Source organism: Microplitis mediator, chromosome 1, assembly GCF_029852145.1.
Source record: "Microplitis mediator isolate UGA2020A chromosome 1, iyMicMedi2.1, whole genome shotgun sequence".
NCBI lineage: Eukaryota > Metazoa > Arthropoda > Insecta > Hymenoptera > Braconidae > Microplitis > Microplitis mediator.
In genome coordinates this window covers 28,351,149-28,367,246 of record NC_079969.1, presented here as the reverse complement: position 1 = coordinate 28,367,246, position 16,098 = coordinate 28,351,149, and the positions used below count along the sequence as shown (strand labels likewise).

Genomic DNA, 16,098 nt, shown 5'->3' with positions numbered 1-16,098 from the left:
TAATAATATATATATGTAAATAATATGATTTTATTCATATACTTTTGTATACTTATTATAAAAAAAATAGTAAAATACAATAATAATAATAATAATAATAATAATAATAATAATAATAATAATAATAATAATAATAATAATAATAATAATAATAATAATAATAATAATAATAAGTTTTAATGATAAAAGTTCACAAGAAAAAAAAAACTTTAAAAAAAGTAAAAATAAATAAAATTAGGTTGCGTTCTTCACACGACGCAGCATCCTTTTATCTCATGTGTGAAAATATATTTATTCATGTGTATTCACAAATTCATACATATATATGTATATAAATATATATTTATGGACATGTTTATGTATATTTATGGAGATATATTTCAGTGAGACAATTAATTGCACGTGCACAATGTACCGGGAAGTATTTCATGTCTACAAATATACATATACATACATATATGTAGTAATTTGGCACGAGGTAAATTGGACGGTAAATGAAAGTGTGTTGGTGCAAACTCGCGGAACTCAAACTTTGACTCCAGTTGAATCTTATCGTTCTAACGACACACATCTTAAGTGTATTCCGATCTGGCTGCACCTGTACCCAGATACGAACTTTGTACCCTACCTCGTAGTATATTATCGCTAAAGTAACGGTCGCTTCGAACTCCAGTGTTACTAAAAATCTAACGACCTTGTCATCCGTCCTCGGAACTCGTCCTATAATTTAAGCCGCGTCATTCAAATTTATCGTCCACGTTATTTATTGACGTCGAAAAAAAAGTCTGTAAGCACGTAGTCAAATAACTTTTATGTCTTATATCTAATATTTCAAATTAACGCGCCAACTGATTACTTTACAACCGTTTGAATAATAAAATCTTTTTTTTTTTTATGTATTAAAGAAAATTAATTTGGTGATTTGATGAGTTTCGAAACAATCACAATACTGTTGAATTTATTTGTTCAATAGATTATAAAAAATATATAAGTAGTATTTCAATGTAAATCATTATTTTTTGAAAATATTATCTAAATTGATAATAAAGTTGATATCTTAATGTCATATCGTGCAGCCCATCTACATCCAACTAAAAATATTCTCTCAGTCGTGGAAAGTCCAAGCTTCAAACTGGACAGTTTTTATACATTTTTTATTTATATATAAATATATGTAAACATCTCAAGGAATATAAAATGGTTGTTCATATTTATAATTAGCAATAAATGTGCAGTGGAAAAAAAATTGATTACTAATTAGTCGTATTAATTTTAAATTAAAATTCATTCAAATGAAACCGTGCGATTTAAATTTGAAAATGATCGTGCCGTCAAGTGCTGGAGTATTAATCGTAGCATCGGGACTGTGTTTGTATTTAATAAATAATTTTCGAAAGTAAGTAATTTTGAAAATTTTATTTTGATTTATATATAAATTATTTGATACCTGATTATTTTGATTAACTGATAAGAGAATTTAATTACGATGGTTATTTAATAAAATTGATCTAGTTTTATCACTGAGTAAATATTGTGATAAATGAAAGGAGTTTTCAGTGGAATGTCGGGTTGATAAAATTAATAGATAGCGATTTTGGTGGGAAATAATTACGGATTTATGTACATGTACATATTAAATAGGCGGTAATTATTATTGAGAAAAAGTAAGTGATTGGTGTAAAAGTAAACGGTTACTAAGTGTCGTAAAAAATAAATGTGACAAAGAAGAGCACTCTCTCTCTACAAAAGTCTGTGGCTTTGATTATACAGATTGTAAAATAATAAGAAACGATTCTGATCCGTTCACACAGATTATGTCTAGTGTGATAGCATGTCTTGAGCATTGTTTGTGGACGTATTTAAATAAACGTGGCAACAAAAAATCGCTTAGCTTCCTGAGTAAATTAGGGTAATGTTACTGCTGACGAAAGTTAATTAGTGGGAAATAATCAGTATCATTGCGGTGACATTACAATGGAATCTTTCTTTCTTACTTCACACATTGACCATTTTTTTTTTTTTTCGGTTACTAAAAGTATTTTATACTTTTTGTAGATTAAATATTTATTTTTAATAATAATAGTAATTTTTGTGTTGATTATTAAAATTTATACACACTGTTAAAAGATTGCGGAGTGAACGCGGATTAAATCCGGAGTGAATGATTTGTTTATTTAATCCCCTTGGAGTAAAATTCACTTCAAAGGGAAGTTTATTTAAATATTAAATTTTCGAATCGGAGTGAATGCGAATTTGAAAGAAATCTACCCTCTGAATTCACTCCCGATTTTTTACGGTGTGAGTAAATTTTTTTTTTAACCCTCGGTTGAACATGAGTCGTTTGTGTCCAAATATTCTACTATGGCTGCAAATTTTGATGAAAATGTTTATTGAAAAAGGGATTTCCGGGCCTGACAACAACTCTATCGCATAGTTAGAAGACCTACGAATTTATTCAAATTTTTCTTTACAGAATAATGTAATTAAATAAGCAGCTGCCGCTAATGACCCACATTCAACGTTTACGGAAGCTAAAAACAGCGACACCGGATTAGGGTTAAATAAAAATTTAATATTTTAAGTAAAAAGAACTTTATTAGAAATTTATTTCATAAAAATGTTATTGACTCAAAACTAAATTACAATTTTTTGTGACATCTAACAAAATTTTTTATTAAACTCGTTCATGCAGGAACTGCCAAAGTTGAACGATGGAGCCCTACTTGGCCCCATTTAAATATAGTGAAAACCTAAACATGCAAACTTCTCAATAAGACAATTTATAGATAAATTGAGAAAATCATAGATTGCCCGAAGTGGGAATCGAACCCAGACCAATTCGGTATCGCGCCGAGTGCTCTACCAGTTGAGCTATCCGGTACTATACTATATTCCGTTCAATTTGATCTATAACTTATTGAGCCACATCGTCCATCATACGGTAATACACCCCAAAAATATCGCGTGCCAAATGCCAAAAGGGCGTATTACAGCAGTTAGATAGGGTTCTATGCCAAAAGGGCGTATAAAAAAATTTTTTTTGTCATTCTTTTTAGAATCGCTCGAAACGTAAAGATCTGCAGAAAAAAAATTTTTGACGTACTATCGCCAAAAGGACGTATATCTTTAAATCTTTGTATCTTTATATCTAAAGATATACGCCCTTTTGGCTTTGAAAATTTTTTTTTTATTTTGAGGCTTAGAACATGTTTACAAAACGTTGGCACCAAAAACAAAAAAATTATACGCCCTTTTGGTTCTTCAAAGCCAAAAGGGCGTATAACTTTTATACGCCCTTTTGGCATTTGGCAGGCGATATAGGCCCCAGCACTGGGGAACCTAGCTTTGGCATACCTATATTGGCCCATGCTTGGCTCAATATTGGGTACTCAGTCCTGTCCGTTAGAATGATTACCCGGACTTGGGCCAAGGCTGGGTAATCTAGTACTTCCCTCTCTTGACGTTCGCAATAGAGCCTAATTAAAAATATAAGTAATTCATGACTCTAATCCATGTTATATAATTTTGAAAAAGCGCCTGAAGCACGAATTTAAATGAGTTGCGAAACATAACTAATTTAAAAAATATGAGATGTGCTCGTATCGTGATGAAGACAGGAAGCATAACGTAGAGAGCCGGTCATGCGTAATGTCAATGCAATTCGAGTTCAATAACTCTTGTCATCAAATTAGGATGCATTACGAGACTTATCGTGGATATTCCTTTAATAGCAGAAGCACGATTGCACAATAATGTTTGTACAGGGATCCAGCTCTAGCCTAACAAGTCACGAGTCACTTTGCCATAACAATAGTGTCGCCTGAAGACCGTAGGTTACATATTGTCATCATTATTATTATATTATTACATTACAAAGTGAGTAAACCGGAAACGTAGGTGCCATTGATGAGTTAACTGAGGGCTCAACCACGCAGAGTCTTTCATTGTTGAAATGGCCAGTGTCCCAGCCAGTTTAACACAACCCGACTCACAGTTATAAACTTTTCACGGTTCTTCGAACAAATCATCATCAAAAGTTATCTTAATTTGTTGATAATTTACAGCCGGTTAAACAAAACTGCTGAATAATTATTTTTAATACAAAACCACGACTCAGTTCGCGAGCTCTCGTGTCACTAAAGTTACATATTTAATTATTTTTATTTATTTAACCCATTAATGAAATCCAGTCAAGTGCGAAGGTTAATTAGGATTTTTTTTCTTCAAACAATTTTATGCAGAGGCCGCACAAAAGAGTAAGTCGTGTTTCAAGATTTTATATTAAGTACTGAGTGATTAAGGTCTTGATGTATTTTTGAACTAATTTCAACTTTAGATAACAATTTTATTTTTTTTTTTATTTTTATTAACTCGATTTACAACTTACTTGCTAATAAAAGACGAGGACACGATAATTGTTTGACTTGAAAAAAGGTGTTAAGATAAGAAATAGTTTTTTTTTTAACATAATATTTTTTTATCAACTTAAGTGATTAAAAAAATTGTTACTGAATTTAACGAGAATATAAAAATATATTTTTTTGTTATGCTAAATAATGAATTTTTCGAACGTTTTGTTCTGAAAAGAGGTCAATTTCAATAGCAACTTTTTTTCTTTACGCTAGACTTATTATATATTCATGAGCAAATGTAAATAGTCTTATCAGAGAAGAAGCTCTGAGGAGCTACACGTTTAAATATGCGGGTTACAGGTACAGTTAGAGTTTTATAAGTTCAGTCGGATATGTGATGCTCTTTCATAAAGACATATATCACCTTGTTTTGCTTTACTTCTTTAACTATCAAGGTAATTTATATTCTATAACTTTTTTTTCAACGTTACAAACAAAATTTTCGAAATATCTAATAACAATAATAGTAAATATAAAATAGGTCACTAACTTTATTTTAATGACCGAAATTTATTTCAGTCTGCCATTAGCCAATCAAACGAAAAAAAATTAAAAGGTCATTAAAAAATATATTTCATAAGTTATAATTCGCAATCGGTTGCGTAAATTTTTACTACATGCTTTGATCAATGATAACTCGGCACCAAATCGTCGTAGAGACTTTTTGAGGGCGGCAAATTAAAGGGCGTGAAATTTCCTAAAAGAATAGTGAGGTCAGATTATAAAAAAAAATTTTTTGAAGCCCATAGACTTCTTTGAAAACGGGCAAAAATTTAGAAATTTTTTTTCGCGCCGGTTTTTTTAGGATTACTTCGGAACCGTGCATGATAAAAAAATTTGAAGTCCAGATTTGAAAACTAGAAACTTGAGGCTACAATTTGCTTTTTTTGTTTTTACTCTACGACCATTTTTCACCGAGTTACAGAATTTTGAAAATCACTCAAAAATTAGAATTTTTTTTGTCCCTTAGTTTTTGTGACCAGTGTATTTTAGATCCAAAATCACTCAGTAATTAATTAAAAAAATAAAAAACGTACGTGACTAAATTGTCAAAAATATTTGTCAAGTGCTCGTAGTTATCGCGGAGAAAAAATTTCAGTGCAATGTATAAATAATTTTCCCAAAATAAATTCGCGGTTAACGAAAATAAAAAAAAGTTCAGTGAAAGTTGTGTGTTGATTGTTATTTTTATGATTATTGTGTATCGGCCAGCGGCTCTCAAACAAAAAGTATAAAAAGGCCAGTTAAAACTCCCGGGGCATGACATAAGACCCCAGAATATATAGGTTTTTTATATATTATTCTGCGCTATATAGTTAAAAAGCATCGACTCCTACCACTCTCCTCTACCGTCTGTATTATAACGAAACCGTCTCCCAGAGTTTCCCTCTCGACCGCATGCACTGTCACTTTCAAACCGACGACTCAACATTAAACAACGATTGTTTCTTCCTCATAAATTAACGTATCGCTTAATATTCATCACTAATTATTTTATTAAACATACAAACATAAAACAATAAATAAGTAATTATGCCCAGGATCAAAGCCGCTTTTTTTGTTTACTTTTAACCAACTGTCAGTGTTGTTCTTGTTTACAAGTGATCGGAATTTAAATTCATTCAAAACATGTTTGATTTTTTGCATCACCAAACAATTTGAAACTAATCCAGGAATAGAAAAGTGCGCCGGAAGGTGGACGTCTTGTTTAAATCACCAGGAAACACGCACGGCTGAATAAACCTCGTGTGTATTCAAATTGTTTTTTTCTTTTTTGAATCAAAGTATATTTTCATTTTATTTGTTGTCTGATTAAACTATAAACCCAAATAATAATAATAGTAAATATCGTTACAGTTATCGCAGTAACAAGACATCCAATTGGTTGTCATCATTGGAAAGTTATAATGGATTTACCGACAAAAACATTAATAATAAGAGAAAATATAAGCATCCATATGAATATGGATTTTTGAAAAAATTCCAAAAGCTGTAATCGAAAAAGATTTTAATGTTTAATTAAAAAAAAAAAGTGAAATGATTTATCTGAACAAAGTAAACGTCAGCGAATGTTGTACCGCTTATTAAATTGGCGGGCGTTTGAAAAGTTGATTAAAAATATAATTGAGTTGTGATAAAAAATTAAATGTGATAAGAATGGAATTTTAAATTGTTTTTATTTATAAGGCATGTAATGTGATGGCTGGAAAAAATTGTGATAACTATTTAATTTAATGCTGGTGGAAGGATTTGGTCTTTGTTACGCTATGCGCAGTTAGATAATTTTTTGAATTTAATGCAGTGATATAATACTAATTGTATAATATGTCAGATCGAGAAGTCATATGCACATACGGTATTCCGATCGCGGGGATTAAGTAATCGTTAGCACACGTGAAAGTTGTTTCTCCGGTCGGTGAAGTTGCGATTTCAAGGCACTTTTTACGATATCTCGAAATATCGATACGATATTTTATCTTTGTTTTATTTCATTTATTGTATGAGGAAGAAAAGTTTAACGGCTTAACTAATATATAATTATTAGTAACAACAATTATAATATGAACGTGAATTCAAATTTTTGAATCGAGTTATTGTTTAAAAGCTATTATTTGTTGTATAAAATTTTGAATTTCTACACAGAGATAATTTTTTGATAAAATTTGCTCTCAAATTTTGAGCAAATCCGGGCCAAAACCGGAAATAATAAAAACTGATGCGTTTGATTTCTTTTTTACTCGTTTTTATTTAAAAATTACTCGAAATTAGGGTTTTCTGGCCCATAATTGAACACTATCTAGAAACGGAAGAGTAATAATTCATCTAGGCCCAATTTTACTCACAATTAATGAGTAGAATTTACTAGATTATTTTTGCCTGTGATTGACTTTTTAGTTCTGTTTTTATCTTGTATTAAAAAAAAAAAAAAATGTTGGGGTGTCTTACAAATTTTATGTCAACCCTCTTATTAGAGGGCGACAAGCCAATAGACCGATTCAATATGGCGACAATAATGATACTGTTTTTATTAATAACCATCGAAGTTGTTGTAGTAAAAGTTGTGTTATTTGAAATTGAAAATAATGAAGAGAATCATTTTGGCGGGCATTCGCCATCTTTATTTTTTGACCATGACGATTAGCGGTTTAATTTTTAAATATTTTTTGATTATCAAAAAATGTAATTAAGTATTTTTGTAACTGATAATTGTTAAGATTGTATATAAAATATTTGTAAACTATTTTATAAATAAATTTTTAAAATTAATTGTCGTATTGTAAATTAATGATTAAATTAAAGACCTGATAGTTTATTTAATTTTAAATTAAATTAATTTATTTATCTACTTGAATAATTATTCCAGAAAAAAGTCAAAGGAAAGTGTAAATAAAGAACAAGCTGACGACAGCAGATGCTCTTGCTGTTTAAAACCGTTTATTATTGGCAAAGGCGTTGATTGCAGCGACTGCAAATCACGAATCTGCAAAAAAAGTTGCAGTCACTGGGACTTTGAGGACAATAATTGGCACTGTCTGTTTTGCAATCACCGAAGGTGTTATTTATAAAATAATTTACATAACTTGATACTTTTTAAGCCATTACATTTTTTTTTGTCACTTATTTAAATTATTTGTACGGAAAAATGTATTGTCAATCCTACGCGGTGACTCAACTTATTTACGTAATGGAAAAAATAATATTACGTACATTTAATTGAGTAATTATGTGTAGGATAGATTAATTGCTGAATATATAAGATAAATTGAAATATTTATTTGTATAAACTTGTAATTAACTTACACTGGGTTATTAACTTTCAGATCGTGGTGTAAAAGAAACGAGAAGTGGTTTGAGACATTCGGAGGCGTGGAATCAAATGCGTTTAAAAAATTATTTACTACCACGGAGTCACTTTGTAGTATAGGTGCGTATGTTTTTTTATTTTTTAAATATTTTACGAACAATTTTTTATTTTGATTTGCTCATGAATTATTTATAGTTAATTGAGGATTAAAGTCATTAGCAGGCATTTCGCATTTGCGAATTTAGGTGTGACATTGAAAATAATTTACGTCATTTTATTTTTTTAATACTTTCAAACTGGCGATCAAAAAAAATTTTATTGAAAAGGGGCCGATCTGAATGAGTGATTTTTTTTAGTTTTTGATTTTTGCCAGAATACATTTTTTCGAAATAATGTAGGGGAAAGGGGGGGGGGGGAAGAGCAAAACGGGATAGGCCGGCAAAATAAGATACCCTCAAAATTTCGTCAAAATTTTTTTTTCTCGAAAAACTTTCGAAAATGGTGAAAAATGACATCTAGTATCATTTTACACTATTAAAAGCTAAAAAAAAAACATTTTTATATTTTTTGCGAAAAGTATAATATTGGCGCCAATTTCAAATTTTGAAAAGAAATAACAAGGAAAAACTTCTTTAAAAATATGTTGAGAGTAAATTTTATTACTTACATCAATTTAGAAAAACATTATTACATCAATTTTATTCACTTGAAAAAAAAAAAAATTTACTTTTTTTTGGGGTATCCCATTTTGCCCGCAGAAAATAAAAATTTTTTTTCTGATGGCAGTCTAAAATTCAGTATATTTATTTCAAATAGAATCAAAATGAAGCCAATTTACGATATTTATGCCCCTAAAAACCAAATTTTTCGTTAAGTATCCCGTTTTGCCTCCCCTTCCTCTATAGTTTCCAAAAGTCAAGATCAAATTTTCAAAAACGTCTCCCGGGAAATTTGAAAAAAAATACAAATGAGGACTCGGCCTACGGTAAAAATATTTTTTGCCCTCCCCTTTCCTCTTTTCTACTAATAAAGTATTCAAACTTATACACAATAAATTAAAAGTTTAAATAAACTTCGAAACCGTTAATGCGCATTGTAATTATTCATATTAATGTTGTATTGTATTGAAGATCATAAATCGACTTTCACATACAATAAACTCAAGTATTGAATTACTATTATTAAAAACAATTACTCTACTATAATTGGCAAGCATTCTTTATAAATATACAATATATATATATATTTTCTATAGTCATTACTCATATTGACATTTTTACTGCACAGTATCGTCGTATTTTAATTATTATTTTATTCAATGCATGTTAATTTCCAGGGACCATAAGACGAGAAATTCTCAGTCACTAAAAAATGTCACTCTAAATTTTTAGCGGCATAAAAAAACTTTCTGCTGTTCAGTGGACCAGAGTTGAGTTTCTTGATACGAAATTATTAACGTTACGCTAATGGAGAAGAAACGCACGCGATATTGCTTATAAAAAAATAATTTCAGTCGGATACTACACTGGCACATGATATTGCTCGCGGTTTTATAGTTGAATATACATATATATTATATAAGTATATTGTATTCATGTTTAGACGGTTAGTTGAGCCAGCGTGTGTCATCGTTATCTTTTTCCGCTTTTTTATGCTACTTCATCCGTCTTAAAATCGGAGAATTATTTTATACCCAAGTACACAACTACATACTGTACAGGAACTATAACGGTATTAATTCACCTCACATTCATGTTTACGTTCGTGTTTGTGTTCATGTTCATACGAGTACACATTAACAACCAAACGCGAATTACTGTAAGAATGGATACCATGAGAAAATATTCGCGTTCATGATAATTGTGAGATAATATTTAATTATTCATTTTAATTATACTTGTAATAAGTTATAATATTTTGTATTATATATTATATGATCTTAATGGATGACCTACGCTTTATATTTTTATTTAAATTTTTTTAAATTAGTAATTGTAATTTTTAAATAAAAGTTAGAAAGTCAAAATTTTATGAGTGAGAATGTAGCAGACATCAGACAAATTTAAAATTATAAATAAATGGAGTAAATAATTTTTAAAAAAAAATATTTAAAAATTGCAATTATTAATTTCAAAATTTTTTAAATGCGGATTTTTTAAAAATTTTATTTTATCAATTATTTACTCTGTTTATTAATAATTTTAAATTTTTCTGACGTCTGCTACATTCACACTCATTGAATATAGCAGGTATCGGACAAATTTTAAATTATAAATAATTAAAAAAATAAAATTAAAAAAAAATGCACTTATAAATTTTTTAATTTTTCAAATGTGCATTTTTTTTAAATTTTATTTTTTTAATTATTTAGTCTATTTATTAATAATTTTAATAGATAAAAATTTTATGAACCTGAAGATAACAATCAGCAATTTTTGATTTTTAATTTCAACAAGACGATTACAAAAAAAAAAAAACTAAAAAAATGCACATGTAGAAAATTTAAAAAACTACAAGTGCATTTTTTTCAAATATTTTTTTTTTATGATTTGTCGATTTTAAAAAAATCTAAAGAATTTCAGACGTCGGGTAACTGAGATACTGAAGTTAGCGAACGTCTAATAATTTTTGGATTTTTTTTTAAAACAGTAAATTTAAAGAAAAAATATTTTTAAAAATTGCACTTGTAGTTTTTTGAATTTTCTACATGTGCATATTTTTAGTTTTTTTTTTTGTAAATTAAATGGTTGAAAAAATAAATTCGAAAATTGTTTATTGTCTGCAACCTCAGGATCATGGGTAACTTATGATCCTGAAGTTAGCAGACATTTAAAAATTTTTGAATTTTTGTTTCAATGACTTAATTTAAAAAAAAAATAAAAATAAAAATATGCACATGCAGAAAATTTAAAAAACTATGCGCAATTTTTTAAAATATTTTTTTTTTAATTTTTTATCGTCTAAAAAAAATCCAAAAATTATTAGACGTCTGCTAACTTCAGTATCATGGTAATGAGTGTAAATGTAGCAGACATAAGACAATTTTCGAATTACATATAAAAAAAATTTAACAATCAAATTGATATGATAAAAAAAATGCACGTACTGATTTTATAATTTTCTACAAGCTCATTTTTTAATTTTTTTGTTTAAAAAATTTTGTTTTTTTATTTTTAAATTTAAAAAATTGTCTGATGTCCGCCAACTTTACTCTCATATCATGATAACTTTAGTATCATAAAATTTTGAATGAAATAAAAAAAAAATCCAAAATTAGAACAATTGTAGATATTAAAAGTTGTCTGGACAACTTTTAGTCGTGTTTATTGTCTTATATTATTCCAGCGTTGTTGATGCTCTTGTTGTTGAATGGGTGATAGTGAAGAGTCAGTTCTGCTCCAGTACGCTTCCGAGTAGGATCGTTGTCTCAGAGGCATCTCTGAGTAACTCGGATCCGTTATTCTCATCCAAGTTATCTCATAATCGTTATTTTATATACCAGTGTATCTGATATCTACACACCAGAGTACAACAACAACAACAACAACAACAACAACAACAACAACAAATAATACATACATACAGTCATAGCCACAAACATATAAACATATTTCGACCATCTTTATACTCAATCTCCTCACATATTTTTTACAACTCACGGTCTTTAAGTGAAGGGAAATTTTTTTATCATACAGTTTGAAGTTATATTCTATTGGCCAAGTTCGAAAATTCACCTTCAAAAAATTAATATGTTGATAAAGTAATAGGATATATTTGATATTGAATGAGTGAGTAAAATATATATATATTTTTTTTTAGTTAGGCAGCAAAAAAAATGTATTTTTATGACAGGCCGATAATTTTGTTGTTTTAAAATAAAAAGATAAGATTATTTGAATACGACACAAGTAATTTATTTATGCAGTTAAAAATAATTGATCGTAAAAAAAAAATTTTATCGTCAACGTTGTGAAAATAAATAATGTTTGTTATTTATAAATTATTTTACAGAAGACGAGCATGTTTTTAATTCGGGTCCCGAGTTGGCAGCTGGCGGTTACGAAACCACGAACTCGATGGAAAATGTCCGCGAAATAATTGAAAAAATAGTCGAAAGTCTCGTAGGAAATGTTGACAATACTCCGATTGATCGACTCTACACCCACGAAGCATGTAAGTGATTTTTTAATTACATACATTTATATATATATGGAAAAAAGAACCGTCATTTGAATTTTTCCGTTTTTCAAATAAAATTTTGAATAAAATCGCGCAGTTGATGAACCGATTTCTTGTAGCACGCGACTGCGGTTTAACGCATTCTTTACGATGAGTTTGAGTAGGAAAGTGCGCTCTTATATATCAACACGTGACACAATCTCCTGTTACGATACACTAGACTGCACCAGAAGCTACTGCCACCTGTCTGCCGTCCATTTCATTTTATTCTTATCAGCTCAGTTTATTCCGCTCGATGCTCATATCAACTTAATGTAGAATTCGTTTTTTTATTTTTAAATTCCGCGTTAATCCTTACTATCAGTACCAGTAGCTTTCAAAAATTACTAAGCCATCTAACCGTCAGTTCCTTTATCAAAATTATTATCAACTTTCAAATGGAATATTTGTAGAAAAATTAGGAGCCGTTATTTGCGATAAAGAACCCAGGATATGATAATATTTGAATTTGACTTTTAAATATTTGCAGTTTATAATTATCATGTTACTTGATTGTTAATTTGAACAGATAATAAGTTAATCGACGAGTATGGTGCATTACTGTCACGGATTATCAAACATTTGGAGAATTATTTTCAATCATATTCACGTAAGTAATTTTTTAAAATTATTTTTCAAACTTATCCCGAGTCGAAATTTTTTTTAACTTGAACTCTGTTTCAACCGAATAGTTTTTAGTCTGAACCTCAGGGTAAAATGGGTTTTAGAAGATAGAGAACTCCATTGAAATTAGTAGCGAATGCATATGTTCGTTTTCAGACGAGTTAGGTTGAGAAAGGTTTTAAATTTAAACTGAAACGAGTCTTAAATTTCAAATTAAACCCTGGTTCATTATTTTTTGAACTTATTTAAGGCGTACTAGGATGAAACAGAGTTTTAAACTTCGAACTAAGCCCTAGTTCACTCCTCCTTACCCGAATTTCGGGAGAGTTAGGTTTAAAAAGGTTTTAAATTTAAACTGAAACAATCTTAAATTTCAAATTAAACCCTGGTTCATTATTTTTTGAACTTATTTAAGGCGTACTAGGATGAAACAGAGTTTTAAACTTCGAACTAAGCCCTAGTTCACTCCTTCTTACCCGAATTTCGGGAGAGTTAGGTTGAAATAGGTTTTAAATTTAAACTGAAACAGTCTTAAATTTCAAATTAAACCCTGGTTCATTATTTTTCGAATTTATTTAAGGCGTACTAGGATGAAACAGAGTTTTAAACTTCGAACTAAGCCCTAGTTTACTCCTCCTTACCCGAATTTCGGGAGAGTTAGGTTGAGAAAGGTTTTAAATTTAAACTGAAACAGTCTTAAATTTCAAATTGAACCCTGGTTCATTATTTTTCGAACTTATTTAAGGCGTACTAGGATGAAACAGAGTTTTAAACTTCGAACTAAGCCCTAGTTTACTCCTCCTTACCCGAATTTCGGGCGAGTTGGGTTGAAAAAGGTTTCAAAATCGGGCGGCAAATACATCAAAAGGTTCAGGCTCTACAAGGCTCAAGGGTTTTAATATTTCGACTCAATATCCTTTTTTTTTAATTCGCGAGTTTTTTATCTGTTTAAAAATTTTCATAAATTATCAGATAACTTAAGAAAATAAATAACTGATGTCATTGAATTTTTTTTAAAGTAAAATAAAATTACTGAGTTATGTAAGTGACACTGAATTATCATAAGCATTGTGGCTCTTGATGTAAGACATATTGTACCGTCTTCAATCATTTTTAGCGACTCCCAAGTCGACCTTCTCACGCATAAAAAAATAAAACCCAGTATTGTCAGTTGATCATACAGTTGTAACTTGTAATGTTTTCTACTTCCATTTTTAAATTGAATTCAATTTATTGCTCATGCACGCGATTACTCGCGAATTGGCAAGGGTCCCATTCAAATATAAAAGTAAGACTTGGTGATGCCACAGGTGCCGTCTGTTATCTCTGGAATGTTTAGCTGGAGACTTTTTAAAAGAAAATTCATTGTGAAAGTTTTCTTTTTATTTTCTTTCCGCCGTTAAAATTTTTTATGAATTACGAATGTGTAGCGCGGAATCGTTGGAACTCAACTAGAGCAAATGCTAACTGTTTTATGATAACAATAATGTAAAAAAAAAAATATAACAAATAGAAATGAATGGTCTATTATCGTTTTATCGTCTGCCAGCTGCGGAAAATGCGTTACCGTTGACGATAAATTTTATTACATTCATTGTTTTATATAACGAATAAAATTTTGATAAAAAAATTATTTATAAAAAAGTGATCAAAGATCGAGACGCGCACGCGTTTTTTTATTAACCTGCGTCAGAATATTTCTTCGATATCGGAATTAATTAATTTTTTATTTTAAACTCCGACCTCGTAAAAGTAAAATCGTGTAATTTATTAATTCTTTTAATAAATATACAAAACTAAAAATTGTTGACTTTCATTTAAAACCGATAATTTTAGTAAAATATTAAAATTTATTTACTATGATAAATACTCATACTTTCTAATTTTTTTCCCATGAAAATTAATTTTGTTGTTAAAAATAAAAAAACAAAAAAAATCTTGTAATGAATTTTAAAAGTTTTCATTAGTGACCCAGTAAATGACTAATTTAAATAAACATAAAAGGAAGTGTAAGCGGTAATTAACAAGTGTCAGTAAATAAAAAAAAATTTATAATAGCAAAATCACAGAATTGTTTTAAATTTGTCTTACAATCTAAACATCCGTTATCGCGTTATTATTATTCACCAGTAACATTTCTCGAGCAAATTGTTTGCCCGTAGATACACACCGCAAGATATCGGAGTTACATAATTTAACTTACTCGAAATATATGTATATATACATATATTTATAACAAGTTAAATTAAAATAACGATAATAATAAAATAGCCTTATGAGTTTATTTATTACCTCATGACACCGTGACCCTGTTTGAATAAAAATAAATTGTCTAGGTATTTTCCACTCATTCTTTAGGTCTATTATTCTTCGGATATTTAATTCCATAAACGCATAAAACGTGATATACAACGCGGTTACTAAAAAATTTTTAAGTACTCATAAAATTATGGGCGCATAGTGCAGTAATATTACTGCTCATATATATATGTAAATATATATGTAAGCCTTGAGAGTTAAGTTCAAGTTGCTGATTTTTTTGGCTCCGTCGTCAAAAGGTCAAATATTCTCATGGCTGAACCATTGATTCGTATTGTAATGAAATTAATATAAATATACACAGAAAAAAAAGATTTCTCTTCAAAAAATTTTAACTCGCCCCAAGAAAATTTTTACTTGACCTAAGAAATTTTTTGCGTTATAAATTGAAAACAAAAATTTTCTTGGAGCAATAAAAAATTTTTTGAGGCGAAAAAAAAATTCTTGAGCCAAGAAATTTTTTCTAGTCCTAGAAAAATTTTTGTCTTCAATTCATAATGAAAAATATTTCTTGCGCCAAGAAAATTTTTACTTGACTTAAGAAATTTTTTGCGTTATAAATTGAAAACAAAAATTTTCTTGGAGCAAAAAAAAATTTTTTGAGGTGAGAAAAAAATTCTTGAGCCAAGAAATCCTTTTTTTCTGTGTATATGGATATTATTTAGTATTTGCATATATATTTAATGAAAAATGGTTAGAAAAAAATAAATATCGAGTGGA

General features: G+C 29.0%; 1 protein-coding gene across 5 annotated transcripts in view; it reads left to right on the top strand.

Moving 5' to 3' along the window:
- Positions 1-965: 965 nt before the first annotated feature.
- LOC130669810 (TNF receptor-associated factor family protein DDB_G0272098-like) overlaps positions 966-16,098 on the top strand; it is a 29,532-nt gene continuing 14,399 nt past the window's right edge. The window contains exons 1-5 of one of the 5 annotated variants that reach the window (XM_057472901.1): positions 966-1,396; positions 7,777-7,965; positions 8,234-8,337; positions 12,229-12,390; positions 12,965-13,045. In XM_057472901.1, coding sequence (XP_057328884.1) covers positions 1,293-1,396; positions 7,777-7,965; positions 8,234-8,337; positions 12,229-12,390; positions 12,965-13,045 — 640 coding nt within the window. In that variant the 5' untranslated portion in view covers positions 966-1,292. Of the gene's footprint in view, positions 1,397-4,108; positions 4,257-7,776; positions 7,966-8,233; positions 8,338-11,552; positions 12,006-12,228; positions 12,391-12,964; positions 13,046-16,098 lie in introns of those variants that run through there. The other 4 variants (XM_057472910.1, XM_057472919.1, XM_057472928.1 and 1 more) reach the window with 4 other exon arrangements.